The sequence below is a fragment of the Morchella sextelata genome, assembly GCF_020137385.1.
Source record: "Morchella sextelata strain SCLS chromosome Unknown scls_10, whole genome shotgun sequence".
Lineage (NCBI taxonomy): Eukaryota > Fungi > Ascomycota > Pezizomycetes > Pezizales > Morchellaceae > Morchella > Morchella sextelata.
The window spans coordinates 1,155,713-1,181,270 of record NW_025408625.1 but is presented as its reverse complement, the minus strand read 5'-3'; the positions used below and the strand labels follow the sequence as shown (position 1 = coordinate 1,181,270).

General features: G+C 52.1%; 7 protein-coding genes across 7 annotated transcripts; 3 read left to right on the top strand and 4 right to left on the bottom strand.

Moving 5' to 3' along the window:
• Positions 1 to 152: 152 nt before the first annotated feature.
• Positions 153 to 866, bottom strand: H6S33_001292 (uncharacterized protein; the record flags this gene model as incomplete). The annotated part of the gene is made up of 1 exon (XM_044832653.1): positions 153 to 866. One exon carries the CDS (start codon positions 864 to 866, stop codon positions 153 to 155), a length of 714 nt encoding a protein of 237 aa, XP_044694259.1.
• Positions 867 to 2,052: 1,186 nt separating this feature from the next.
• Positions 2,053 to 3,332, top strand: H6S33_001291 (uncharacterized protein; the record flags this gene model as incomplete). The annotated part of the gene is made up of 4 exons (XM_044832652.1): positions 2,053 to 2,062; positions 2,159 to 2,204; positions 2,269 to 2,317; positions 2,373 to 3,332. The coding sequence occupies 4 exons, from the start codon at positions 2,053 to 2,055 to the stop codon at positions 3,330 to 3,332; spliced, it is 1,065 nt and encodes a 354-aa protein (XP_044694258.1).
• A 4,533-nt stretch (positions 3,333 to 7,865) lies between these two features.
• H6S33_001290 (uncharacterized protein) lies at positions 7,866 to 8,546 on the bottom strand (the record flags this gene model as incomplete). The annotated part of the gene is made up of 2 exons (XM_044832651.1): positions 7,866 to 8,105; positions 8,166 to 8,546. The coding sequence occupies 2 exons, from the start codon at positions 8,544 to 8,546 to the stop codon at positions 7,866 to 7,868; spliced, it is 621 nt and encodes a 206-aa protein (XP_044694257.1).
• A 320-nt stretch (positions 8,547 to 8,866) lies between these two features.
• On the top strand, positions 8,867 to 10,407 carry H6S33_001289 (uncharacterized protein; the record flags this gene model as incomplete). Its single annotated transcript, XM_044832650.1, has 2 exons — positions 8,867 to 9,002; positions 9,092 to 10,407. 2 exons carry the CDS (start codon positions 8,867 to 8,869, stop codon positions 10,405 to 10,407), a joined length of 1,452 nt encoding a protein of 483 aa, XP_044694256.1.
• A 2,200-nt stretch (positions 10,408 to 12,607) lies between these two features.
• On the bottom strand, positions 12,608 to 13,521 carry H6S33_001288 (uncharacterized protein; the record flags this gene model as incomplete). The annotated part of the gene is made up of 3 exons (XM_044832649.1): positions 12,608 to 12,946; positions 13,040 to 13,400; positions 13,460 to 13,521. The coding sequence occupies 3 exons, from the start codon at positions 13,519 to 13,521 to the stop codon at positions 12,608 to 12,610; spliced, it is 762 nt and encodes a 253-aa protein (XP_044694255.1).
• A 380-nt stretch (positions 13,522 to 13,901) lies between these two features.
• On the top strand, positions 13,902 to 17,346 carry H6S33_001287 (uncharacterized protein; the record flags this gene model as incomplete). Its single annotated transcript, XM_044832648.1, has 3 exons — positions 13,902 to 13,953; positions 14,007 to 14,565; positions 14,715 to 17,346. 3 exons carry the CDS (start codon positions 13,902 to 13,904, stop codon positions 17,344 to 17,346), a joined length of 3,243 nt encoding a protein of 1,080 aa, XP_044694254.1.
• Positions 17,347 to 18,039: 693 nt separating this feature from the next.
• Positions 18,040 to 18,562, bottom strand: H6S33_001286 (uncharacterized protein; the record flags this gene model as incomplete). Its single annotated transcript, XM_044832647.1, has 3 exons — positions 18,040 to 18,135; positions 18,212 to 18,272; positions 18,363 to 18,562. The coding sequence occupies 3 exons, from the start codon at positions 18,560 to 18,562 to the stop codon at positions 18,040 to 18,042; spliced, it is 357 nt and encodes a 118-aa protein (XP_044694253.1).
• Positions 18,563 to 25,558: the final 6,996 nt, after the last annotated feature.

The window sequence follows — 25,558 nt, the reverse complement described above, 5'->3', positions numbered from 1 at the left end:
AAAGTAGTAGTAGCCAAAAAAAAAAAAAAAAAAAAAAAAAAAGAGCAATCGCCAAAAACGCCATCCATATCCACAAAAGAAACAAAGAAAGAGACACCCCCCAACAACCCGCCAGCCAGTCCATCATCCATCCACCCCCAAGACCCAGAACCCTACGAAGACGCAATCCCCAGCGCCCCCCGACTCCACGACCCCGCCGGCGCCCACTGCACCTTCAACCCCCCAAACCCCACCACCACCATCACCACCACCACCAGCACCAAAACCCACTCCCACCACCCCTTCCTGCGCTCACACCGCCCCCGCGGCCGCCGCCCATACAGCACCAAGTCCGTACACGGCGGCGGAATGAGCGTCGCCAGCTCGCGCTTAAACGCCACCCTCTTCCCCTTCTTCTTCTTCGCGTGCACCGCCGCCGCCGCCGCCGCCGCCGCCGCCGCCGTCGTCGTCGGCTTGGCGACGAACGGCACTGCGGCCGCGGCGCAGCGCCGCGTGTTGAACTCGGTGTTGAAGCGGGTTTCGGGGTCGAGGGTGTCGGTGTCGTCGTCTGAGCCTTCTGTCGTGGTGGTAGGAGTGGTGGGGGTGGGAGGGGGGAGGGGGATTGGCGTGTGCGAGATTCGCCGGCCTCGCGGGATCGGGAGGGGTGAGGGTGAGGTGGGGGATGTGCTGATGGTGGTGGGTGGTGGAGGGGGTGGGAGGAGGATTGGCGCGGGGGAGAGCGCCCGCGGGGGCGAGGGGGCGGGGGTGAGCGGGTAGGGCATTGTGCGCGGTGACTGTGACTGTGACTGTGACTGTGGCTGTGGCTGGGGCTGGGGCTGCTTGGGGGGCGATTCGGCGGTGATGTTGTAGGCGAGGAGGATTGCCATTTTCTGTAGTAGTTGTAGTGGGTTTTTTTTTTGGGGGGGGGGTGGTTTTAATTGGGCGAGTGAGTGGCTGTGATTGGGGTTTGCCTGGTGGTGGTGGTTGTACTGGTTGTAGTGGTAGTAGTGGTGAGGGTGGAGGGGGTAGAGGCGTGGTGCTGGGAGTGGTGGCAGAGCGGGTGAGAGGGCGTGATGGAGGGAGAGCTGCTGGTGCGGGTTCTGGCTCTACGGGGGCTTCTATATCTGCTGTTGATGCTGTAAGGCTGATGTTCCATAGCTAGCTCCGCGTGAGCTGTGGAGGAGGAGTGCGGTCTGGAAGCGTCTCTCTCTCGCTCTCTTTTTTTTTTTCTTTTCTTTCTTTCCTTCTTTTTCTCAGTGTGCCTGCCTAGAGCTAGCTACTGTAATTAGTGGAGCCTGTAGCGAGTTGTTGGTAGCAGTGGTGGGCCTAGCTACTAGTGGTCTACCAAAGGGCACATATGGGGTTTGGGGGGGGGGGGGGGGGGGGGTTCTCAGGCGAGTGAGTGAGCGAGTGGGTGGGTGGGTGGGTGCACGGTAAAATTAAAAAAGCACACGAGCAACACAAAGTCTGGGGAAAGCGGAGAGTTGCGAGGGAGGTGGGACTATTTTATCCGCCATGGGCAGTTCCGAGCAGGCAGGGCCAGAGAGAGAGACAGACAGAACAGACCAGACAGACGTTGAAGCCTGGAGCTGCGCAGTGCAGTGCAGTGCAGTTCTGCTGCGAGTCTCTTACCTTACCGGTTCTGCTCTGCTGCAGTTGGGGGCAGGGACGTGGGCCCTGGATGGGTGGAAATGGGTGGATGACACTGGATGGGGATGAATTGGATGGTTGGATGGTTGGGGGATGGATTGGATGGTTGGGTGGATGGGGGATGTCGGTCGGGGGTGGGGGGACGGGGGTCCACGGGGAACGGACTGGGGGACGGAGACGGACGGACGGGGGTTGAGTCTTGACAAAGGCGTTGTCAATCAATGGGCGGGAGCCACACGTGGAGCGGTAGAGGAGGGCAGCAGGCCTGCACAGCCACCGTAAACAAGCTGGCACGTGAAGAGCTCCAACCTATCTGGCGGACGTGATACTTGCAACCCCAGAATTATTACCTCCTACCAGCACCACCACCAGCACCACCACCTATCACACCCTCAACCACCCCCCATACCCCATACACGCACAATGCGATCCGGTAAGCCAAAGATCTCGATCTCCAGATTGATACATGTAACACTCACTGCAAGCAATTGGGGCTGACGAGCGAATGGGGGCATTCTCTGTACTGCAGACGAGGCGATTTTCGACGAGATCATCAAGGATGGCTCAATGGATATGTCAGTAACCCCCTGCGAGCATATATCCTCCAATACATTACCGTGTAGCTAACGCAAACCTCAGCTCCGAGTGGCCAGAGCTTCTGAAGCGCCTTCTGACCCGTCTGGAACACGTTCGTCCCTCGCTCTCCACACTCCCAGAATACCGCCCACTAACAGCTCACCCAGATCGCCCACAACTCCTTCCCGACGCCCCCGCCAGCGCCTAACCCCGCCGCGCCCAGCACCATCCCCGCCTCCAACCCCTCCACGCAGTCCACCGCGCCCGACGCCTCCGACCCCTCTGAGACCCCCGCCGAGGCCCCCACCGGCCCCCCCAGCAACGACACCACCGATGCCCCCACCGCAGCCGCCACCTCTACCTCCCCCATGGCGCCTCCGCCCCCATCCGATGCCCCCACAACCCTCCCCCCCACCAGCGGCAACACCTCCCCCATGTCCCCCGACGACCTCACAACCCTCACGCACCTCACCACGATCCTCACCACCAGCTTCGACACCGCGCCCCCTTACACCATCCAGCGCCTCGCCGAGCTGCTGCGCAACCCCACCGCGCACTACCGCTCCCTCACCAAGTACCTGCGCGCACTGACACGCGTGCTCTCCGTCTCCTCGGCCGCCACCGTCTTCCCGCTCGAAGACACCGCGGCGCCCGCGGCGCCCAACGGCGCGGCGTTCATGCTCGGCAGCGACGAGTCGCTGGGCGGCGCGCTGCTGTCGCCTATACCCTGGCTGACGCCCACCGCGCTGTCGGACGAGACGGCGGCCGTGTCGCAGGGGGAGCTGATGCGCGCGGAGCAGGAGTTGGGGATTGTTGCGGAGGGGGCGGCGGGGGAGGTGGCGGCGCCGCCGCCGTTGGGGCCCGAGGATGTGGGGCCGCAGCCGGAGGGGACGGTGTTTGAGGATCCGCCTGGGGTCGAGGAGATGGGGAGGGTGGAGGAGATGAGGGATGCGAGTGTGGAGAGGGAGGAGAGGGGGGAGGAGAGTCTGGAGGATAAGATGCAGTTGGATGCGGCGGCGGATGGGAAGGAGGAGGAGGAGGCGAGGAAGGAGAGGGAGAAGGAGAAGGGCGGGGAGAAGGAGGGGGAGGGGGAGGGGGTCAAGGATGAGAAGATGGCGGAGGCGTAGAGAGGTATACCCGGAGTTTCTCTTTTTTTCCTTTTTTTTTTTGCTTCGCTTTTTGTCTTTCCTTCTTTTTTTGTTGTAAATATATAGTCAATCAAAACAGTCTTGGTGATCATTGACAGTGGTTTCTTGTATGGTCTGATCATTCTTTATATGCAGCAGTACATTAACGCAGTAATCAGAATATTGTAGCTGAGTATCAGTATTTGCGACTAAAGCTTAGCTAGAAACTAAGACCAGAGATTAGATACCTAGTTATTCACTACGTTTCCACCCAGCATATACCCCTTCACAAACACCGTTACCTCATTCATTCCTTCCACCCTCTAATTAAAACCAGTACTTATATGAACCCCCCCCCCCCCCCAAACTATTACTACGCCTTTGTAAAAAAAAAACCAGCTTCGTGAGAACCCAAGCCACCTACCTCTCCTGTCCCGCCAAACTCCTCCTCCTCATATATAGCCAGGCACATCCCCACCTATGCCAGAAAAAAAAAACTAAAGATGTCTTTCCCCCGCGACAAGAAAGATAAAACAGATCTGTGAGCACCATGGGCAGTATTTATCAACGTGACAGACAAAGGGAGGGATAAGCGCCCTAGCTCTCCGCCTCAAGCCTATTTCTCATACCTAGAATGTGGTCGATACCGGCATGCACAAGTCTGGGAAACGAGACTATCTTGATCAAACCCCTCCCGAAAAGACAGCACAGCACTCGATTTGGCGGTCGGTCGTGTATGATCACTCGGACCCTCTAGCCCCACCCCCCCCCCCCCGGGGGGGGCCACTAGTTCAAATCTCCCGAAACACCACGCTGTTTACGTCTGCGGGCGTGTAGTTAAGGTAAGCCCTTTACGGCCGATTGCAATTCCGGGGCAGCGCAGCGCGGTGGGGTGGGGTGGGCCGGGATGGGGACTGAGCAGCGCAAAACGCTCGTGTTCTGGTGCTGGTAGATGGGGCTTAAACTGCGATTTTCTGGAGATTTTTTTCGGTTTGTACTGGTGTTGGTGTGTGGACGCCTTTCCGCAAGTTAATGGAGTATCACAGCTAGAACGCGAACGTGACGCAGAGTTAGTAGGTGAAATAGATAAGAGCGCTGGGTGGTCTCCGAGGTTTGGACGGTTTCTGTATATACTAATAATACCAACAGAGCCTTGGGATATAATAAACATGTGTATATCCTTAAAGGGGCAAGATATTGTTGAGTCTCAGCTGACCAGCCTAGTCAGCTAAATTAAGGACGTTTCCCCCCAAATAATTCTTGGGATAAATAGTAGAGTTGTCGCATATCTAATAATGATGGAGCCTAGCTAGCAGCTGTTCCTGGAGTTTTATTTGGTCCTCCAGGGTCGATCAACGACGGTAGTTGGTATATTTGCTGTGTTCTCTTTTCCATTAGCGTCCAAGAGACTAGCAGAGCTAGTGTAGACTAACAGTGGCGGAGAGATTTTTTCTCTTGCTCATTCGAGTGAACTAAAGCAAGCAAACTGGCTTTAGGACAGAATAGGGGCCTATGGGATATTCGCTAGTGTATGTAGCAAAATCTTAACTACTCCAACATGAAATTCCAGCGATATTTGCAAAGGGGTGGGTTCCTGTTATAGGTGAACTCCTTAAGCCGGCGTATCCCCCCAGATCCTACGAAGCTTATTGAAACCTTTTTGAGCGGGTGTTGGTCAGGGTTCCTTCGTGCTAGATCTCTGATGCTCTGTCGTTTTTTTTTTTGAGGATTCAGAATCTTTCTTTCCTTTAGGGCGCGCGCGGCCCCCAAATATGGAGACAAGTTATATTGCTGTTTCTCTAGAACAGGTGAGGAACTAGACCATAATCGTCCTATGGGGCCGATTTTGTGACCCTTATCCAGAAGTCCCAAAGTTCTTTGCCACGCAGAGCGGATCCCTATAAGTGTCCCCCGTACTTCTTTCAATTGCGGCTGTTTGAGGGAATCACGGGGCGAATAGACGCCTTCCTCGCACATCATGTTAATCATATGCTCCAGACCTTTATATCTCCGAGACAGACCTCGGGTACGGTAATTACAACTGTTGGGTTAATGGTTTATTTGGGGTTGAATGAATCATGTGTAATCACTCGACCTAATCCGGCAAAAGAAAACCGAATTTGCGCAAATAAATTGGTTTGTAATCGAGTCCTTCGACGAGATATATTCTGACGTGAGGTTTAAAATTTCAAGAAGATTAAGTCGCTATATTGCCGTCTGCCATATGTGTCGTGCTGTTTGATTAAGCCCATAAAGGCTATTTTGTGTATTATATTACGAGAATGGCCTAAAGATTATAGGCTCCACTTTCATTTCGCAAGGATGAGGTGTCCCAAACAGGGGACTATGCTGTCTTATAATTGAAACGACCCCTCTCTCCCTCCGAATCTGGTTTGCTCGCGTGTATACTTGGGCAGTCGGAAATCTGACAGAGTGGTTGGTATCCATTTTTATCTGTGCATGCGAGGTTCTAAAACGGTTGGTCGGGCAAAATCCTTCTTTTTCTATTCACTGCCTGAGGTCCAAAAGCCTCTTTCTGACGGTTCTCTGGACCTTAGATACTACATGTAGTCATAAGCCAATCAGAGTAAGCACAGTTTGGGGCAATTACGTCTGGTGCTTGGTTTTTCAGTGAAAATAATTCATCTTTTTCCGTAAATAGAGGTAACGCCTCTAGATATTCGTGTAGCCATTGGCTGGTGAACTGTTGAAGGTAGCAACGATTGTTAATATGTACGTTAGGCTGTTTCCTGGACTGAAGTAGTCAGCGCACAACGTATGAATCCACCGTTTTGGTTCATGAGTTTATAGCCTCTCCAGTCCTATGCGGGCAGGTGCTTGAACTTGAAGTTTAGTATATGGTCCACACCTGTAGTTAATATCTTCTCTAGTAAGTACTGGGTACCGACGAGAATTGGTTCTTCAACTGGCGCTCTTAGGTTAGTGATAGTGCTGATACATGTGATGCATGTTACTGACGCCTTGATTCATGTAAGGAACAGCCAGACAACAACCGGTAGTAAGCTCTGTGTGCAAGAAAAGAATAAATCGTTTAGTGTTAATTGCCATATCTGGGAGGAGGTTGTATAGTAAGCACGCAGTCCTTGTTCTTTCTTCCCAAAAGCCCCCTTGAAGCTCTCGAAAGTTGCATCTTCTGGAAGACGACTCAGCCACGGAAAGGGCGGGAGGTGTGGGGGTAGGCGAGGGAGGGGGGTGAGACGTTGGGAGTGGGAGCGGGGAAGGAAGGAAAGGATCGATCCTGGGTGATAAGATGTCTAGACATACGGAGAAGAGTGTAGAGGGCTTGGTGGTGTGCTGTCGATGTTTGCTGTGAAGAGGGTTTGGTGGTACCGGGATAAAGTATTTTAGTCTTGGTCGAAATTGGCGTGCCGCAGGCCGGCCGATTGGTTAAGACTCAAACGCTGTAGAAATCTGAGTGAAAAGAAGCAGAATTATCTCTGGGACAGAGCGGATAGAAGCTTGGGGACTTGCTTAGGGATAGTGAGGTAGCATGAAGGGATCTCCACGAGAACGAAAGGCTTCAGGAAGTGCTTTTTACTTGGAGGTCGATGAATGCGGGGAGAATACTGGTCAAATGTTTCGCCTAGGAGCGTCCTCTTGCTCTGCTTCTTCCCTCGGTTGCCTTCTGGTTGATGATTGAGACTGGGAGGGGCTCTTGGGTACGATAAATGCAGGCTAATAACGCAAACCGACCACAAGGCTTCTTGAGGATGCTTTTCTAGCGGTTCAGCGTATATAGTATTCGCTATTCACAGATAGATTTACAGATAGGAGAAGATGAGATGTGATCTTGCTAATTCCGAGGTGGGAGAGTGGTGGATTATAGATGTATTGTGGAATCACGTGTTATCACTCGGTGTAGTCACAACGCATCATGGCTTTCAAATGACCACGATTAACTTTTTGTCCTACATAGGAACACCGTGGCATGCAGTCCATACATCTACTATACTATAAAAGAATATGGTCTGAAAGAGTTTCGCTAAACCAGCCTAATCCTATATCCGGACCTGATCATAGGGAAGACCAATTGGCCAAATAATGAGAAGCTAAGATAATTGTTCAAGCTGCGGTTACGGTCCGGAAGTAATACTTAAGGAAGTGAGGGAAAATTGAGCTAGCTAGGGGTACACCTAACTCTGCAATCACAATCCACCACGACGTACATCATGACCCACTGGCCACCCTCTTGTTTAATTATAGATGGTCAAAAAACCTTCAAATTCCTTGACCACTCAAACTCGACCACTCAAACTCCTGCCCGTCCCTGCAGACTGTGAATCAGCTGGGTAATAATCACAGCCAACCCCACGATTTTCCTTAAGTATAAAATTGACCAATTAGAGTCAACTGGAGGATATGAGAATTAGAATGGAGTTTTTAAATACTATCTCAATCCAATGCTAATAAGGATACAGATGCCGCCTTCCGGCTATATACAGGAACACTTTTTATCTACAAAAACACAAAAACATATAACGCCATCCCATGTTCCTTTCATCTGGAGTACAGCTATTCCTTCTTCTCATTTCCCCCTACCAGTCCATTCCGCCAGTCTTCTTCCGTCTCCTTTGGCTCACCCGGCAACACCTCTACATCGCCTCCATCCTTGCTCCAGATGCCCTTCTCCTTCAGCACCTTCTCCACGGCAGCCATCGTTTCTTCCTGGGAAAGGGTGGCTTTCTTGACGGTCTCGCCCGAACCTGACTGAGAGAGGATATCCTCGAACGAGCGGGCGGTTTCGCCGAATATCTATACCGGTAGCAAACATTAACAGATGAACGAAGAGAAAATATGTGAATATCGATGTACCTTCAGGTGATCGGAGATAACATGGCGGTTTTGGCACCCGAGGCATGTAATCATTACTGTACCGTGGTGGTACCCCTGCTTAGTGATTGTGTGTGTAGACCTGTGTCCACATGGTCTGCAGGTGAACGTAAGCTCATAGCTGGGCTTGGTCTCCTTCACTTCCTCGCCTTCTGCAGCTTCTTTTGTACCTCCGACTGCCCCAATTGCAGTCGAGGACTCATGGCGTACAGATTGCTGGAGTCGTGGTATAATGATTCTTGGAATTGGGGTTGCGAGAACTCTAACTGGAGCGGCGGAGAGGGATGGAAGAACTATTGAGATCCCTCGAGAGGAGAGAGGAGCAGTAACAGCACGACGAAGGAGGTGGCGGGCGAAGTTCATGATTGATTCGATTGGTCCGTGAAAAGAGCTATTAGTTTCAATTCTTCAAATTTATTTTTATGATGCAGGATATAAGATGAGGTTTTTCGGGTGTCACGTGTGGATAAGGAAAGACTTGGCAGTAGTGGGGTGAAAAATAAAGCGCGACAAGGATTGAGGCAGAGAAAAAACTCTGTTAGGCCATCAACCGCCCCCCACATCAACGTGCAACCCGCCCTACAAAACCGTTTAATTGGAATTGAGAAACGCTCTCAATCCCTCTCTCCTTCCCACTCACAGGTTCCCATAAAAGGAAAATAAAAAAAAAAAAACCAATCAAAATGTTTTCCAGGAATCTCATTCTCGGCCACGGAAAGTCTCTAGTTAGTTCTGCCCGCCGCCAATTCTCCATTACGCCGGCCAGACTCGCTGAGGACGATAAACCCGCTCCTTCCTCTCCTTACTGGAACGATGAAGGTATATCTTATCTTATCTTATCGATTCCCCTCTGTCTAATTGTGGGAACTTGATATATGCACATAACTAACCCAATGTCCCCATTACAGCTCTCGCGGGACGCACAAACCCACGCTCTGTCGACATAGACGATATTCTCCCACCTAACAGCAACAACGAGGGCCCCGCCCAGGCCAGGGAACAAGACATTGAAACCATCGAAGAGGAGGAGGTCGAAGAACGTGGCAGTCGCTTCAACAACAACGAGGAGGGCGGTAGTCGTGGCGGGTTCGGAGGTCGCGGAGGCTTCCGTGGTCGTGGAGGATATGGCGGTGACCGTGGTGGTCGCGGTGGCTTTGAGCGCCGTGGCGGATACAATGGTGACCGCGGTGGGTATGGCGGAGGCCGTGGTGGTTATGGTGGCGACCGTGGCGACCGCCCAAGCTACGGAGACCGCCCAAGCTACGGAGACCGCCCTAGTTACGGTGACCGTGGTGGATATGGTGGCGGCCGTGGCGGTGATCGTCCTAGCTACGGTGACCGCAGTGAGCGTCCCAGCTATGGCGAACGCCCCAGTTACGGCGAGCGCAGCGAACGCCCCAGTTACGGCGAGCGCAGCGAACGTCCCAGTTACGGTGATCGCAGTGAACGCCCCAGCTACGGTGACCGTCCCAGCTACGGTGGCCGCGGAGGCTTTAGTGACCGTGGCGGCCGCGGTGGTTACGGTGGAGACCGTGGTGGAGACCGTGGTGGCTTCGGCGGTGGCTTCCGCGGTCGCGGTGGCTTTGACGGAGAAGGCCGTGGCGGTGGATTCGGAGGCCGTGGTGGTCGTGGAGGCTTCGGCGGTGGCCGCGGCGGTTTCGACGGTGAAGGCCGGGGTGGCTTCGGTGGTGGATTCGGTGGTGGTTTCGGCGGGCGCGGACGTGGACGTGGCGGTCCAGGTGGCCGTGGTGGTGGGCGCGGACGTGGTGGACGCGGTGGCAGAGACGATGACCGCAATGCCTCGTCTCGCACCTCCCGCAGGGACCCTTTCCCCCCTGCACCGCCTGCAGAGCAGATTGAGCTGCCTTACACCCCTACCGTTCCCACTGCTGAATATCTCGCCCCTCACATTCCGCCTTCAGTAATTTCCAACCAGGGCATCGGCGCCACCCTTTGGGCTGATACTACTCACAGCTCAAAGCCAACCTCCCAATGGACCTACGAGAACTGGAAGAACTACGACGCCAGCCGCGAATCAGCTCTCGGCAGACTCATCGAGGGCAAGTACACGCCCCCTAACGTGGGCCCTCACGGCATCGCGGGAGATATCCACAGGATGGTCATGGTGAACGGAACCTTCTCGGACAGGAAGAAGAGGGAGCTTTTGATCAACGTTCTGCCTAGACTTGGAATGAGCCTTCCGGCTCCTCCTCCTAGCGCGTAATTGTACTCTTTTTCTTTTTGTATGTAACTTGTAAGGTATGATGATGATTTCTGCAAAAAAGGGGCTCTTAACTACTACTACTTTCTTGCTGGTTGTATTTTTTCTCTCTGGTGTACAGTTTTATCATTTCATTTTTTTTACTATTACTACTATGGAATTTCTCTCTACTCTTTGCGCGGCATCTCTGGGATGGGAAGACAAAAAAAAACCGGATAGAACAATTATCAATATAGATATAGATATCCAACCGTCGTAGCTAATCGGTTGTGAAACAGTACAAGTAGTTATGAGAATAATAGATGTGATAAATTATACTGTATTAAAAGTATTAATATCTTACCCAATATAGAAGACTCCAATCGCCAACTCACCCACATAGCCTTTTAAATAGCTAGATGACTAAATAACCACTCCGCCCATCTCGAATCACAACCCGATATCTAAGAATGCAACTATGTATCATTGGCATCAGCTAGGAATGATCGAAGCGGCTATGGCGCGGGTTTTATGGCTCTCCTATGGGCTGAGATCTACCCAGGCTAGCCCAACAGACACTGTACAGCGTGTAAGGACAACTAGCTTGGATTAGGCGAGGAACACATGGCCAGAAACTATAACTATAAATAGAGATCAGGGAGGACCGAGACTTGAATAGACATCAGTAACTACCCGACACCAATCGAATAGTGTTTCTTGATCATTACCCCAATCGCCGCCCACCTGGCTTTTTGCTACTTTAACCACACCAACCACAACAACCACACCAACCAACCAAACAATCACCACAATCACGAATCATCACCTATGCTTAATCTTTACATCACCCGTCAATGACCGAAGTACCAGAAATCCCGCAAGGCGGAAACATGTACCCGGGAAGGCCGCTCCATGAGTCCCCTGTAAGGGCTGCCATCTGCGGTATCTAGTTAGGCTTCTTCTATCTATCTATCCGCTGGGCGGCCACCAGTACCAACAGGACCAGGAAACCACAGAAGCCGTGGGAATCGGGGGTCTATCTTCCTTCAAATCCCACTAGCTAATTATCTATCATCTGGCCCAGTTTCTACTATTCCGCTCTGGGGAAGCAGAGAAAACAGAGCAAGCGGGGTGGACTTGAAAACCCCCATCGAGGACCAGTTCGGCAGCGGGGGGTACGGTTGGGACCCCATGCAGTAGGTGGTTTCTATATTTATATATCGTATTATGTTATGCATACTCCGAGAGGCCCCCCGGCCCCCAACTCACCAGGGCGTTTAAGTCCCACTCATCATATTAGCGATCGACTGTCAGCAACTACAACACCGGGATTGTGCTCTGCCGCCTCAAGAAGCTCATTTTCTGCTATAACGATGATTGGCCGGTGATTGATAGATGGCCTTATGGCCTGCTGGCCTGGCTGCCGTACAAGAATAATCCTCCTGGCCAATGGACAGCGCCCCCTCCTCCTTTCTTCTAGAGGACAGGAACAGAATATGCACAGGGAAATAGAGAGTCCGCGCAACAGACAAGCGTTCATATTGAAGATCTCCCCTGCGAAACAAGGCGCTATCTCTATAGCAATCCGATATAATAGTTTCCTGATGGCGCGTGGCATGGAAACCTGGGTCCAAAAAGTGAGGTAAGGTGGGGCGTGGAACAGTTGCATCATAGGTTATCACTCGATAGAAATTTGGGGTGAGGTTGACACTTGAGTCAATATAGCCATCGAGACACATGGGGTGCTTGTGTAGTAAACGGATTAACGCATCGGCTTGAAATGCCTAGTGAATGGGCCGTTCCCGGGCCCCTGCCGGCTTGGTGGGTGATGCGCTTCGTTGGGCGGCGGGGAGACATATGGTTGGCTGGCGGAGCAAATTCGTGGGAATACTCTTATCTTATTCTGATAAGCTAGAGGCACTCTGAACTGCGAGGTATTATTATACGACGCGGGGACTAACTACTGGAGCATTTACAGCTGCGATTAATGATATCTGGTACCTATATTGACTAGAACAGAGCGGTCAAATTGCTAATCAGATCTGCGGCACTAGAAATTCACAAAGTCAATGATAATACCTGCAACTTGTACAACGCTATGGTCCGCTGGTAATGATTTTCTAATCACTAAAACACACCGTCAACCACACTCATTAACAACCCAAAAAACAGCAAAGACACAAACCACCCATCTTCTTTTCTTCTTATTCGCTAGAAGGCCTAACTAAGCCTCCATGATCGACTTCTTTGCTGCCTCTATAATCTTCTTCGCCTCAGCGCCAACCTTATCCATGATCTTCTCCAACTGTTTATCCGCCTTCCTCACATCGTCCACACGCATGCTCTTCAGGCTCTTAATCTTCTTATGCGACCCCTGCCTCGCGTTCCTGAGCGCATTATTCGCCCGCTCACCCGCCTTCGCCGCCGCATCCACCGTCGCAACCCGCGACTCCTTTGTCGGTGGTGGCAGAGGCATCGTGATCTGCGTCGGCGTCTTTGCGTCCACGATCGGCGTCACATTCAGGTCTGCCTGCTGCAGCGCCTTCATGACCTTCTTCACATTCTACCCCCCCCACACACCCTATGTCAGTCCCCACCTCCCCATATATATATATATATATATATATAAACCCCTCCAGGGAATGGATAGACTCACATCCTCCTCATAAACCCCCACAACTACACTCCTCCCCTTCGCAACCACATGCGCAATATCACGCAATGAGACCTTGGCTCCCTCGCGGTCCACAACCACCTGAATGTTCTCATATAGCGCCGGGTCCACACGGCTTGTACGCAGCTTCGACAGCTCGTCCTTGAGCTTCTCGAGCACGCGGGCGAGGTCGCTCTCGAGGTCGGTGAAGTGGGCGTCGAAGTCGAAAGCACCGGCGGGTGGGGGGACCTCGTTGCTGGGGATGTGGTGGTGATCACCTTTTGCGGGCTTTGATGCCTTTTTGAGGGTTAGGGAGGTGGTGTGGAATGGCCGCTGCGGGAGGAGGCAGAGGGCTGGGAGGTTTCTGTGGGGGTGTTAGTGCGGGCGGGTGGGTAGGTGGGGGTGGGGGGGGAGGGTGGTTACCGCGTGCTGGGGAGGAGGCGGGGGAGGTTGTGGGGGCGGAGAGCGGGGCGGAGGCGGAACATTGTGTGTGGTGCGGGTGCGGGTGCGGGGGTTAGAGGTAGTTCTAAGTTAATTGGGGTGCGGGCGGGAGGTTGTGAGATTTCTTTTTTCTTTTTTGGATTTTGTGGGGAAGAATGGCAGGGGGTGGAGAAACGATAATCCGGCGTCCGGGTAATGACCGGGCTAGCACCTGGTTGGACCCCTCCGACTGCGCAACACTCCCGGCTACTAGCTCTTTCTATTGAGTATTACTACTAACACTAATATTAATTACAAATACAATTAATTTTACAACCTATTATCATCCCCTCACCATCAAAACTCAAAGAACTGACAGACTAAAACCATTGAACCCACCAACAGGTTATAGGTTTAGCTCTACATAGCAATACAGTGAACCAAAATGACGGCGCTCTCAGAAGCCCAACATTTTCTCTCCCCCGTCCTCGACCGAAGTACCCCCCCCCTTTTCCTCCCTCTCTCTAGACCAGCCAGCTAATAAACCCAGCACAACTCCTAACACACCGTAACCTCCCCCTCCTCGACCGTCTCGCCCTCACACTTCCCCCCTCCCCGACTCCGTCCCCGACCCCGTCCCCGGCCCAAACTCTCGCCCACAAAGTACTAACCCACGCCCTCCGCCTCTTACATACGATATCGACTACCCCTACCCCTACCGCTGCACCCGCCACTACCGCGCTAGAAAACGCAACAGACAACCGCACCCTCAACGCGCTCCTCGACCTGCTCGTGCTGGAGGGTATATACCCCTCCCTCTCACCCGGCATCGGAATCCCGCTCTCACGGCGCGCACGGAATTTCGTTATCCCTGCGAGCCGCGGGAGAATCACGGAAGTTGAAGATAGACGGGATGTACAGCTGCTGGGAAGTGTTGTAGAGGGCTTACTAGAGGCGCTGGGGAGCGGGGGAGCGGCGGCGAGGTCCATGAGGGAGAGGTGTCTGGTGGATGTTTTGGCGGGGTGTGGGGAACTGGCTTTTGGCCCTGGGGATGGTGGGGAAGGGGAGAGAGAGGTGTGGAGGGGAAGGTGGTGGGGTGTTGTGGAGAGGTATGTGCTTTCCCGTTTCTTTTGTGGATGGAATGGTCATTTCCGGTTGCGCGATCATTACCCCCCTTTACTTCACAGCCTATCACTCGAGCCTACAAATCCTAACTACTCTACCTAAAGCTACATATCTAACAATAACCTGCCCACAGTACCCAAACCCCCGCCCTCCTCCCTCCCCTCCTCTCACTCCTCCACCCGTCCACACCACCGCCGCTCCGCACAGCACTCACCAAGGCCCTCTCCAACCTCCCCATGACACGCCCCCACGCCGTCCGCCATATTCTCGAGCTATTCCTGACAAACCCGTCGCTCGACGCACTGGCCAACGCCTCACGACTCATCGGCGCCGTCCCGGCGGCTGTCATGGCGCAACAGTATTTTGAGAAGGTGTGTCCGCAGCTGTTGGAGCTCCTGGATGTCGCCGATCGGACCCTGGCCGGCGCGGCGGCATATGTGTTGGCCGAGCTGCTGGGACGGAAGGGTGCTGTGGAGGCGGTGGTCGAGAAGGAGGTGGTCGCGAAGATTGTGGCGGGCATGGTGCCGGAGACGGAGACGGAGAAGGTTGCGGCAGCAGCTGCGGTGGCGGAGAAGTCGGGAAATACTGCGTCCTCTGCGTTGCTGGCGTTCGAAGACACGCCTTCACCGGCAAAGCCCCGGTTCTCCTTAATCGAGGAAATTCCAGACGACACATCTACCACCACCACCACTGAGGACACCAGCAACAAGGCACTTATCCCCGAACACACCCTCTCCCAGACCCTCACCCGCCTCAGCACCCTCCTCACCGCCCACCCCACCCCTTCCGTCCCCCACCGCCTGCTAACCCCGCTCCTGCCAGCCCTCTGGGCACTCACCATCTTCGCGCTCACCACCTCCCGCAGCACATGGCACACCCGCGCCCTCTCCCTGCTGCACACACACATCAAGACGTCGACCTCCCCCTCCGCCGTGCTCGCGGCGCTTCACGACCACATCCTCACCGCCGGCGGCGCGACCTGGCGCTTCGGACCCGGCGCGGACGGCGGCGTCGAGGTGCGTGCTGGTGCTAGTGAGGTCCGCGTGGACGAGGTGGAGGTACGTGTTGGCGCGTTCGTGGAGGTGCTATCACAGGCGCCTGAAGACGCCATTGCAGAGTTCTTTCTGGGCGTGTTGCGGGCGTGGCTGGCGGATGTGGGGGCGGCAGTTGAAGGGGTGGAGGCGGCGATGGGGATGGTGGCGCGGACGGCGGTGCTGCGGGAGGTGGTGGGGCGGTTTGGGGGGGCGCTGGCGAGGAGTCCGGGGCAGACGTTGCAGATTGTGGGCGGCGTGTTGGGGGAGTATCGGGCTTGGAAGGAGGCGAGTGTGGGGAAGGGGGCGGAGGAGGTGAAGCCGAGTTTGGAGGGGTTGGGGAGGATTGTGGGGGATAGACCGGTGCCGGTGAGGAGGGAGAGGGTGACGAGCGAGAGGCGGTTTGTGGGCGAGGAGGAGGACGAAGACTCGGACGATGAAGACTTGGACGAGGAGTCGTCCCGGGCACAGACAATGACCCTCGCGCTCTCACTCCTCAGCGTCCTTGTCTCCTCCCCCGACACGAAACTCACTCCCTCCGACGAGCGCCTCCTGCAGACACTCCACCCCGCACTAACCTTCCTCACCACCGCGCCCAACATCCCCGAAGACATCTCCGCCTTCGCACTCAACATCCTCTCCCTCCTCACGCTGCACACGCCCCCCACAACCGCCCCCACATCCCTCAGCCAGCAGCAGAAAGAAACATACGCCCTGGCACTATCCTACCTCCGCGACCCGCTCATCCCCGTGCGTGCCCACGGCCTGCACCTCCTCCGCGAGCTCATCCTCGCCGCCGCGCCAGTAGTGGACGTCCAAGCGGCCATGGGCCTACTGGTCGGCATGCTGAAGGACGCCGACAGCTACGTGTATCTCAACGTCGTCAAGTGTCTCACGGCGCTGGCAGACCGGCACTCCCGCACCGTGACGCGGATGCTGGTAGACGCCTATGTAGACGCCGACGAGAAGCTCAGCCTCGACGAGCGGCTGCGCATCGGCGAGGCACTGCTAAACACCGTGCAGCGCCTCGGCGGCGCGCTGGTGGGTGACGTTGCGGCGGCGCTGGCGGGCGGTATGGTGGCCGTTGTGAGCCGGCGGAAGACTCGCGGCAAGAAAGACCAAGGCGACGCCGAATTCGGCAGCGACGAGGAAGCCGACGAAGACGTAGAGGATGTCGATGAGGCTGCCAAAGAAAAGCGCAAGCAGGCCGCAGAGATCAAAGCGGCTATTGTCAAGGGCTGGGCCGGCACCGGCCGCACGGAGGACGTGCGCATCCGCGCGTCGGCGCTTTCGATTCTCGGGGTTGCCATCGAGACGAATGCGCCGGGCTTGGGCGCGCGGGTGCTGGATGAGGCGCTGGATATTGCGTTGTTGGTGCTGACGTTGGAGGGGGGGGTTGAGAGTGGGATTTTGAGGAGGGCGGCGGTGGTGTGTGTTGGCGGCGTGCTGAAGGCGCTGGTTGGGCAGGGGGAGGAGGGGGAAGGTGAAGGGGAGGTGTGGAGGGAGGAGGTGTGGAGGGTTGTGAGGGGGCGGGTGGGCGAGGTGCGGAGGGTGTTGGGGTATGTGTGCGGCGCGGATAACGATGGGCTTGTGAGGGAGCAGGCGGGGGTTGTGGGCGGGAACTTGGAGGCGGTGGTGGAGAGGTGGGTGGTGGGCGCCGGGAGGGGTGGGGGGAGTGGTGGGGGGATTGTGGAGGTGGGGGAGGGGGGGTTGGGGGGGTTGAGGGTTTTGTAGGTAGGTAGTGTAGATAGTAGTGTAAATATCTTTCTGTTCTTTCTGTTTTGGCTTCTTTGGTTGCTTTCTTTCATGTAATTGCTGTTTGCTGGTTAATAGTTGACAATCACTGGACGTATAGTACTTGACTGGACTTGAGCTCGACTTGACAGAAACATAGACGTTTTAAGTCCTATGACATTATAATTGTTGTACAGTTCAGATCCTCCCCTAATCTTCTCCCTCTTCTCTTCCCAAACGAAACAAGATATCAATAATCAATACATGAATGGCGGATCCGGCTGAATGCCTCCAGATCCAGACACAACCCACAACCAAACCAAACCATAAAAGACCAAACACCTCATGACAACAAGGATTTCCCATTTGCATACAACTCCCCCATTCGAGACATAGAAAATAGATGAAATGATAGAACGAACACAAGAAAGAACAGAAGAAAAAAGGTCAGGTCCTTAAGATGGGTTATAAGGGTGGGGACCGGGGTGGTAGTAGTAGTGGTAAGGAGTACTAAACGCAGTACTAAACAGAAAACGGAAAAGGAAAAAAGTAGATGTGAAAGGAAATAAATAAGAATGTAAAAAAAAGAAACAACGTGCGCCCCCGATCATAAATGAAGTCCGCCCCGGTCGACGACAACACCGTATATATCGCAAGGACGTTTTTTTTTATCTCTAGAACGTTTCGGGGGTTTTATTTCTTCCCACTGAGCTCCTTGACTTTCTCCTTGAAGCCGTGGATCTTATTCCGGGCGACATGGCCGTCACGCGATGAGGGGGTTGCGAAAATCTATCCACCAGATCGACAGTCAGTCACCAGCACTAAAAAAGGAGTTTGAAAGCTTAGGGGTAGGGGAAACACATACCGAACCCTCCTGCTTCTGGAATCTCGACGGCGGTGTTTTTGAGGCATCCCACTCCTTGCTCCTGTTGCAAACAATATTAATTAGCCAACTGTCTCTCTCTACCTCTCATAAAAACTCTCATAAAGAAGAGAAGAGATTTGGGAAAACATACATCCTGCGATCCCGCTTCTCTATTGGCGAGAGGCTGCCATCGCTGCCATCGCTGCCGCGGCGGCCTACGCGCATGAACGGCTCGGCCATGGCGTCGTCGACCATGGACCCGCGGCGGTATTGTCGCGGCTCAATGTCGACGGGGCTCACGGGGCTCACGGGGCTCATGCTGAATGGCTGGGTGCGGGTTTCGGAGGTCATGGTGAGTGTTTGAGTAGTAGTTATTGGTAGTATGTAGTGAGTATGAGGGTAATTGAGCTTGAGCTTATTGGTTTATATTTATATTGGACGGTGTATTGGACTGTACTATATGGACTGGACTGTATGGAATGGGTTGTGATAAGGGGGGTGGTAGGAGCTTTTATATCTTTCTCCTTCTCCACCAAGGCAAGTAAAGTAAGCTCAAGCAGGTGTTGGGCCTTGATTACTCCTCGCAGACAAAGGGAAATGCCAAAAGGGGGAGAAAAAAAAAGCCACAATCATGACCACACAGAGTTGGTGGGGCGGGCCTGTTCGTCGGTGGTTGCGTCTCATGATGCTGCCTAGCTGTTTCCTTACCTACACATAACTTACATTTAGATACTTCACTGAGCGGCAACTTCCCAAAAGGCTTGATACCGGCAATTCCTCTGAAACCGCTTGAACGTTGACCATCAAGCACAAGCAGCCCTTCCCAATGCAGTGACGTATGCGGGCGTCACAAGCGATCGCCACTGATTCGATGGACAAGATAGAACTGATACAGTCTATCATTGGCCCTGCACTGCCCACCACCACCGATTGGAAGTACATACGGTGAGTCCGTGCAACCTGGTGAGGGAACTTCCTTGCCAAATGCGGGGAGAGTCCGGGGTGTGGTGTGCACGGTGGACAGAGCGAGGGTCTCGAACACCCACACCAACCCACACAACCCACCCCACACACCCCAGCGATTAGTTAGTTAGCGATCGCCTGCCTGTGCAAGCGCAAGCGAGAACTTCAGTGAACTTTGTTTCCATTATCCGTCAGTTTGCTTGCTTGCATACAGCCAGTTTTCTGGGCAAAACAGTCCTTGATACCATACTCTGGAGACTACCTCATCTAAACGCTGCCCAGACAAATAAGAAACCGTCCCTCGGAGCGAGCGAGTGCCCAGGACGAAAAATGCGGAGAAAACCTGGGGTTGGAAGCTAAGCTTAGGTTACCGGTAAAACTACTCCCAGACCCTTAGCTCTCAAAGCAAACTCTCCGTGGATGTCGATCGGTTTCCCATGTGGATCACGAGCTCCACAAACGTTAGAGGCGTTAGTTAGAGGCAGCAAGTTACTCTGAGCAAGCAAGCGAAGCAAGCAGGCAAGCTCATGGTTCTTTTGGTGGAGGAAGTGAGCCGTCAGTCAGTCGATAAACATGCTTATCTGTCACACCATGGGTCTGCCGCCTTCCTTCCACGCACCCTGTCAGTAAGGCCTTGATAACGTACTCTACCGTCGGTGGGCTATGTTGGAGTAGATTCACTTCGGAGAAACTGACTGAGTGAGGGAAAATAATACGCGCGAGACATCAGAGAGAGGTATTTCCTTAGCCCAACCCCCAACCTCCAACCCTTAAAACCTCTCACATACCGCCAAAACTCGAAAAATTGGCTATCTCCGTCCAGGGATTACCACTTGAGTGATTGGTTGAATGGCATCGATCTGCACCAGAAGTTTCCCGTACAAGTAATTTTGATCTAGCCAATTTTTCGAGTTATGGCGGTATTAATAACCCTCATGCTCGAGCTCAGCCCTGTTGGGCCAAAAGGAAAGGTGAAATATTAATCCGAGAAATCTACGATGGGGTTAAGTGCCAGATTCGCAACTCATCCCTCCTCCTCTCTCCCTCCCCTAGCTTCCCTCGCTCGATCGCCGTTAGCATTGGTTGGCCGATCGTCACCGCGCATGCCCCCCACTAGCCCTAACCACAAAAAAGGAATCACCCGCACCTGGGCGTGCGTGCACCCAAGCTTTGGGGCGCTTTCTCCATTTCTTTCATTTTGGCGGGGTAGCAAATCATTGTTCTGGTCACAAAACAGCACCACCAAACTTTGGTCGAGCACCCTCCCCAAAATGAATTTCCACCACAAACCATTTTTTTCCCTTTCTTTCTAGTGCGATCTAGCCAGGTTGGGGACGCGCAATCAAGGACTTCCTCATGATCCTCCTTCTCCTCTTGACAATTCACCGTCAGAAATAGAACTCAGCTCGGAGTCGTCGCCGGCATACTGTATCCTTTCCAAGCAATAAACAATTATACCTCAAGTTCAAGTACAGCAGGAACATGCGACTCCGCCACAAATCTGCAGCAATTTAGCCAAGCGCCTTAACGAACTTGGTTTATTATTTACAGTTCGGATAGATCTTACTCTCTGGAACTGGAATTCAACAACACGTGGGTGCGTGCGTGCGTGCGTGAAATTGTAGGTTATAGTTCAGGAGAAATTGTGCTCACGAGAACAACCTTGCAAGAAACACTTTGACCCCATCTTCAACTTTACTTTCCTTGGGAAACCATGTCTATGGGAAGAAAATCAATGTCAAGCTTTTCATGATGCAGATGGGACTCGCTGCCGTATGTCGCATGATCATTTCCGTTCCTCAACCAAGCTTTTAGGTATCTCGAGGGAAGGAACAGAGGTACACAAGGTACAGAAACAGCGGGAGAGAGCTTTTTTTTATCGTCTTCTCTTTTATTCGCAAACCCATAGCCAGGTTTCACCATGATCGGCATCAGGTTGATCACCTCATATGGTGGGAGCTCATAAAGATGCTTCCTGGATGTTGAACAGCCATCGGTGTGCAATCAATTTTCCCTGCTTGATTCCACAGCAACGCCCCACGATGGGAAGGATATACGGGGTTCCGGACAAACGACTATCGCAAGATAACGAAAAGAGGAGAGGATCTTCCCAGCCTCCAACACAATCTCTTCCCTCTCTCACACCATATCTTGCACTTGACTTCCTGCACTTTCTCCAACCTAAACTCGCCGCTCCCATCGTCGCTTTTGGTTCCGATTGTCGGGTGCTGCTACTAGCTGGAATTGACCCATCCCATAGCTCTTAACAGCGGTTGATAGATCTAGAGTACTTCCCATTATCGCAGATAGGACCCGGGCCCCTGTAAATAGCAAATATAGGCAATTGCTTCAAGTTAAGACGGAGGATGAGTTTGCACTGCTGACGCCGGTCTTTTCCTGACGATAAGGCTAGATATCGGCTCCGTAAATTGTGAAACAGCCAATTTCCAAAATCCAAGATGCCTAGGTTCATTGGTGACATCGTATGGCCACTGTACATACTATCATTACCCGGCCCATTTGAGAATCAATACACCACAACCCTAACCCTACATCTTATCGATAAAGGTTATCGTAACCTCACCTAGCTTCTCGAAAATGGTCAAGGCTCCGAAGAGAGACACCAAGAATGCTTATTCTCTCCAGGACGACTCCGACACAACACCATCCGACGTAAATGAAGAGATATAGTAATCCCCCACTCCCATGAGTTATTAAGGCCATGCATATTGATCGAGACTCGTCACCACGGAGAGCGTCAAAGCCGGGAAATATACCGGTATCCATCTTCCACTAACTTGCTCCTTACCTTTGGAACGGAGATTGTCATCCCTGCATTAGACGCCCATTTCTCTCCATACAGAAATCCTCCTGGATGTCGTCACTGAATCAGCTCACACAAATCGATCAATACCCGCAGGAACTCAGGTACTTGCAAGTGAGTAAACAGGGTCTCACGAGAGATCATCGTTCAGGGTCCTTGTACAACCAGCTTCAAAACAAGCACTTCTTTGGACCTATGTACGTCGACCCGGAGATGCAATTAATTCGTTGTCCTGATTTTGATATCGCGTTGCGCGCATACATCTGAGACAGTCACCAACGGCACTTGAAGATTCAGCCCGGGTCCTATCCAGATTTGATGCGAGAGCCTAGCTAGAGATAGACATTGCTTTTTCATTAATAGGAGAGGAGGAATTCCGAGCCCGGTGACAAGCCTGAAACCCATAGTTACCAAAAGGACTGGATGCGTTCAGTTGATGAACGAGTGATGCTTTGTGCTTGACCTTCCCTCGACCTTTAGGAGTAAGGAGGAAAGGGAAGATGTATGACGAAGCTGCGAGATCCGAGGATACTAGTACATGAGTCTTGTACACGATGGTTCTGAGGGGACGGCTCGTGAATGTCGTGTCCCCATAAGCAGACAAGCATCTGGGGATCATATTTCGGATGAGATGCCTCCTGGCAAAATATGTCCAGGCACAGAGAGAAACACGTGGGGGAGCCCCAATATTGAAAATAGCCAGAAATTAAAGGCCATAAATAATTTCTCGTCACTCACTCAACAAGCTTCTCAGCATGCAAGTATAGCCGATCAGGCATCGAGGGGGTCGATGTCGCAGGTAGTCCGTAGAACCCTCCAGTGATATTTTTCTCCACTGTATCGCACAGCATATATTAAATCTGCAAGAATCAAAACGAAGTGGGGCAGGTAGTGTTAGATGAGGGAGAAACGTTAAAGTAGATAATGCACTGCAGTCGAAGCGGCGTCTCTACCCGTCGGTGAAGACACCTCGCCTCCTGGGTAACCAACCTACGAATGATGAGGGCCAGCGCTACCCCAATATCCTTTCGTCCAAGAAACTGTTGACGATGATGAAAGTCTTCGGAGTCAAACCTTCTGATAGCCGATGTCGACTGATCCATGATGAAGTCATCCACTTCAGTATCCAATCAGAATCTTAAAGCTCGTCCGGACGAAAGTGAGTAGAATACATGTTTATGAGACATTGCATGACGTCTGAAGAAGGTTGTAGATGAGAAATTCAAAAATAGTAGCGACGTGGCGTGGCACGCGAGCTTAATCATAGTTAATCACTCGGGAAACACATGTTCACCTCGGTCGCGCGGCTACGCCAAACGTCACCCCTCTCGTCTGGGATAAGCATCTAGCTTCGTAGGTTAAGACTTCCTGTTTAAAGCATCTAACTGTCTTCTAAAGTGCAACGTTACCTTTATTTAGCCTATTGATCATCGGCACAACCTTATTGAGACTTGAAAGTCTCATGAAGTTTCCAGCACATGTATCTGTCTGTCTGCACACATTTTCGTTGAAGTCTTTCGAACTCTAGATGTGAATCCTAGGTTTATAAATCATTACAAAAAACTTATACTTGAATAAATTAATAAACAGTAAAAATATGTTTTAGCACAGCTGATTATAGAAAAAGCATATATGGGAAACAAGATGATATTCATGAAATAAGCCTGTGGAATAGACGAAATTTCAGAAAAGACCTTTGGAGAGAGGAAGAGGTCAAAAACGAGAACGGCGGTCGATTTAGTGTAGCTACATATTGGCTGTGGTATTAAGCTTTATTCTTGGTCAAGCCGTACCGAATATGCGGATTTAGTTCCCTTATTATGTGTGAGGTGGAGGAAGTGATCGGGAAATTCTGGGGTAGTGCGATATTGTCATAGACTACGGTCTACATAAAATTAATGAATTAAAAAAAAAAAAAAACCCCAATATGCGGATTAGCACATCGAGTGATAACACGTGAATCTCATCTAGTGTACTCTGTTACCCAGACGGCCTTGCAACGGTTTCCATCCACCAACGTCGTTTATGCCATCTTATTTCTCGTCGGGGCGCGGGGCAATTCCCACTGAGGATAGACTCATAATCAGATATCAAACCAACCATCTACCTTACCGGAGCCAAGAAGAACAAGTCTGTGTCACTGTCACAGTGCACTGCCACTACCAAACAAGATTACCCTGGGAAGAACTATCCTCGGTTGATTACAACTGAATCGGTCCATAAAGCCGCTCAAGATGTCGCAGGATTGGGTTCTTATCGCTTTAAATCCCTTCATTTTCGTCTGATAGCCAGCATCCGTGGCCTCATCTCAATGGGAAATATACTCTAGAAAAGAAAGATCTGCACAAATATGAGACGCTCTTTGATGGGAGGCGAGAAAGGCTTACCTGCATATTACACCAATTACACGCCTGGCTGAGGCCTAGGTGAACAGATTATTGCTGGCTGCGAACAAAACTCCTGGATGTGTTCTCTAGAGGCCAATAGGTGTGTATCAGCATTTTAGAGTACGCTGACGAGAAAGAAACTGACTGGTCTACTGTAGATACTGCTGATTGATGAACAAGCATTATGTGTCGGCCAGTGAAAATAGGCCGGACTTGAGCTGTTTTTCTTCTGCGGCTAGAGTTTAACCCAACCACAAATTGACCACAAACAAAGAGTATGTACTGTTGACTATTTCCAACTCAGCGACAGGGATACCTAGAGAGTGCATAACACTGATGCTGGCACTTGCACATGGATACTGATTTTTTGATAGTGAGGGGAATACGAGGGGGGTGAGCGATCTTGTTGGTCAAGGAGAATTTGGGTGCATAATCCTTAGAAACTTCACCTTTTGAATCCCCCACCTGAACTAACTAAGAGCATGAAGGTGGTGCTCTGGTGGAGAAGCAAAGTGCTAATTGAAATTCCCCCAAAAGCTGCCCTACATGGTGGCTTTGGAAAGGGAATGGGGAGACAGCATTGGGAACTGTGCATACCTAGGCACATTGTGATTATTTCTAGGCTCAAAACTCTCGATATTGAGCAAAGATTGGCAGAACCGGATGTTTCTTACGTGGGCAATATATGAATTAAATAAAAAATAAAAAAAATTACGTGGGCAATAGATCCGTACGTGATCTTTCACATGAGTAGTGCAAGAACAATCGACAAGGTAATATTGCGCCCTTTGGATTGGCCCGGAGCCATGACTTCAAAAGATAACGACGACGATAGAATCGATCCAGCCGTCAATTTATCGACGGTCTGAGAGACCCCAGGTGGTTACACTCCAAACTGAACATTTTCAACGCCCAATGTGCATGCACCCCGCTTGATGAGATCTCCTAGGCAACCGCGGAAAATAGACAAGGCAGTAGCAGCATCTACCGCACCCATCGAATAAAGAGAAAGACCAGATTTCATTTCATTATTTAGCCACCTAATATCATGAGCAGAACAAACAGAAAAGCAATTTTTGTAAAAATACAAATGAGGAAGGAAACAAAACATCACGCCTCCTCTATCCTCCAGAGCCATCTAAGCCCAGATATTCAAGCGTCCGAGGACACAAA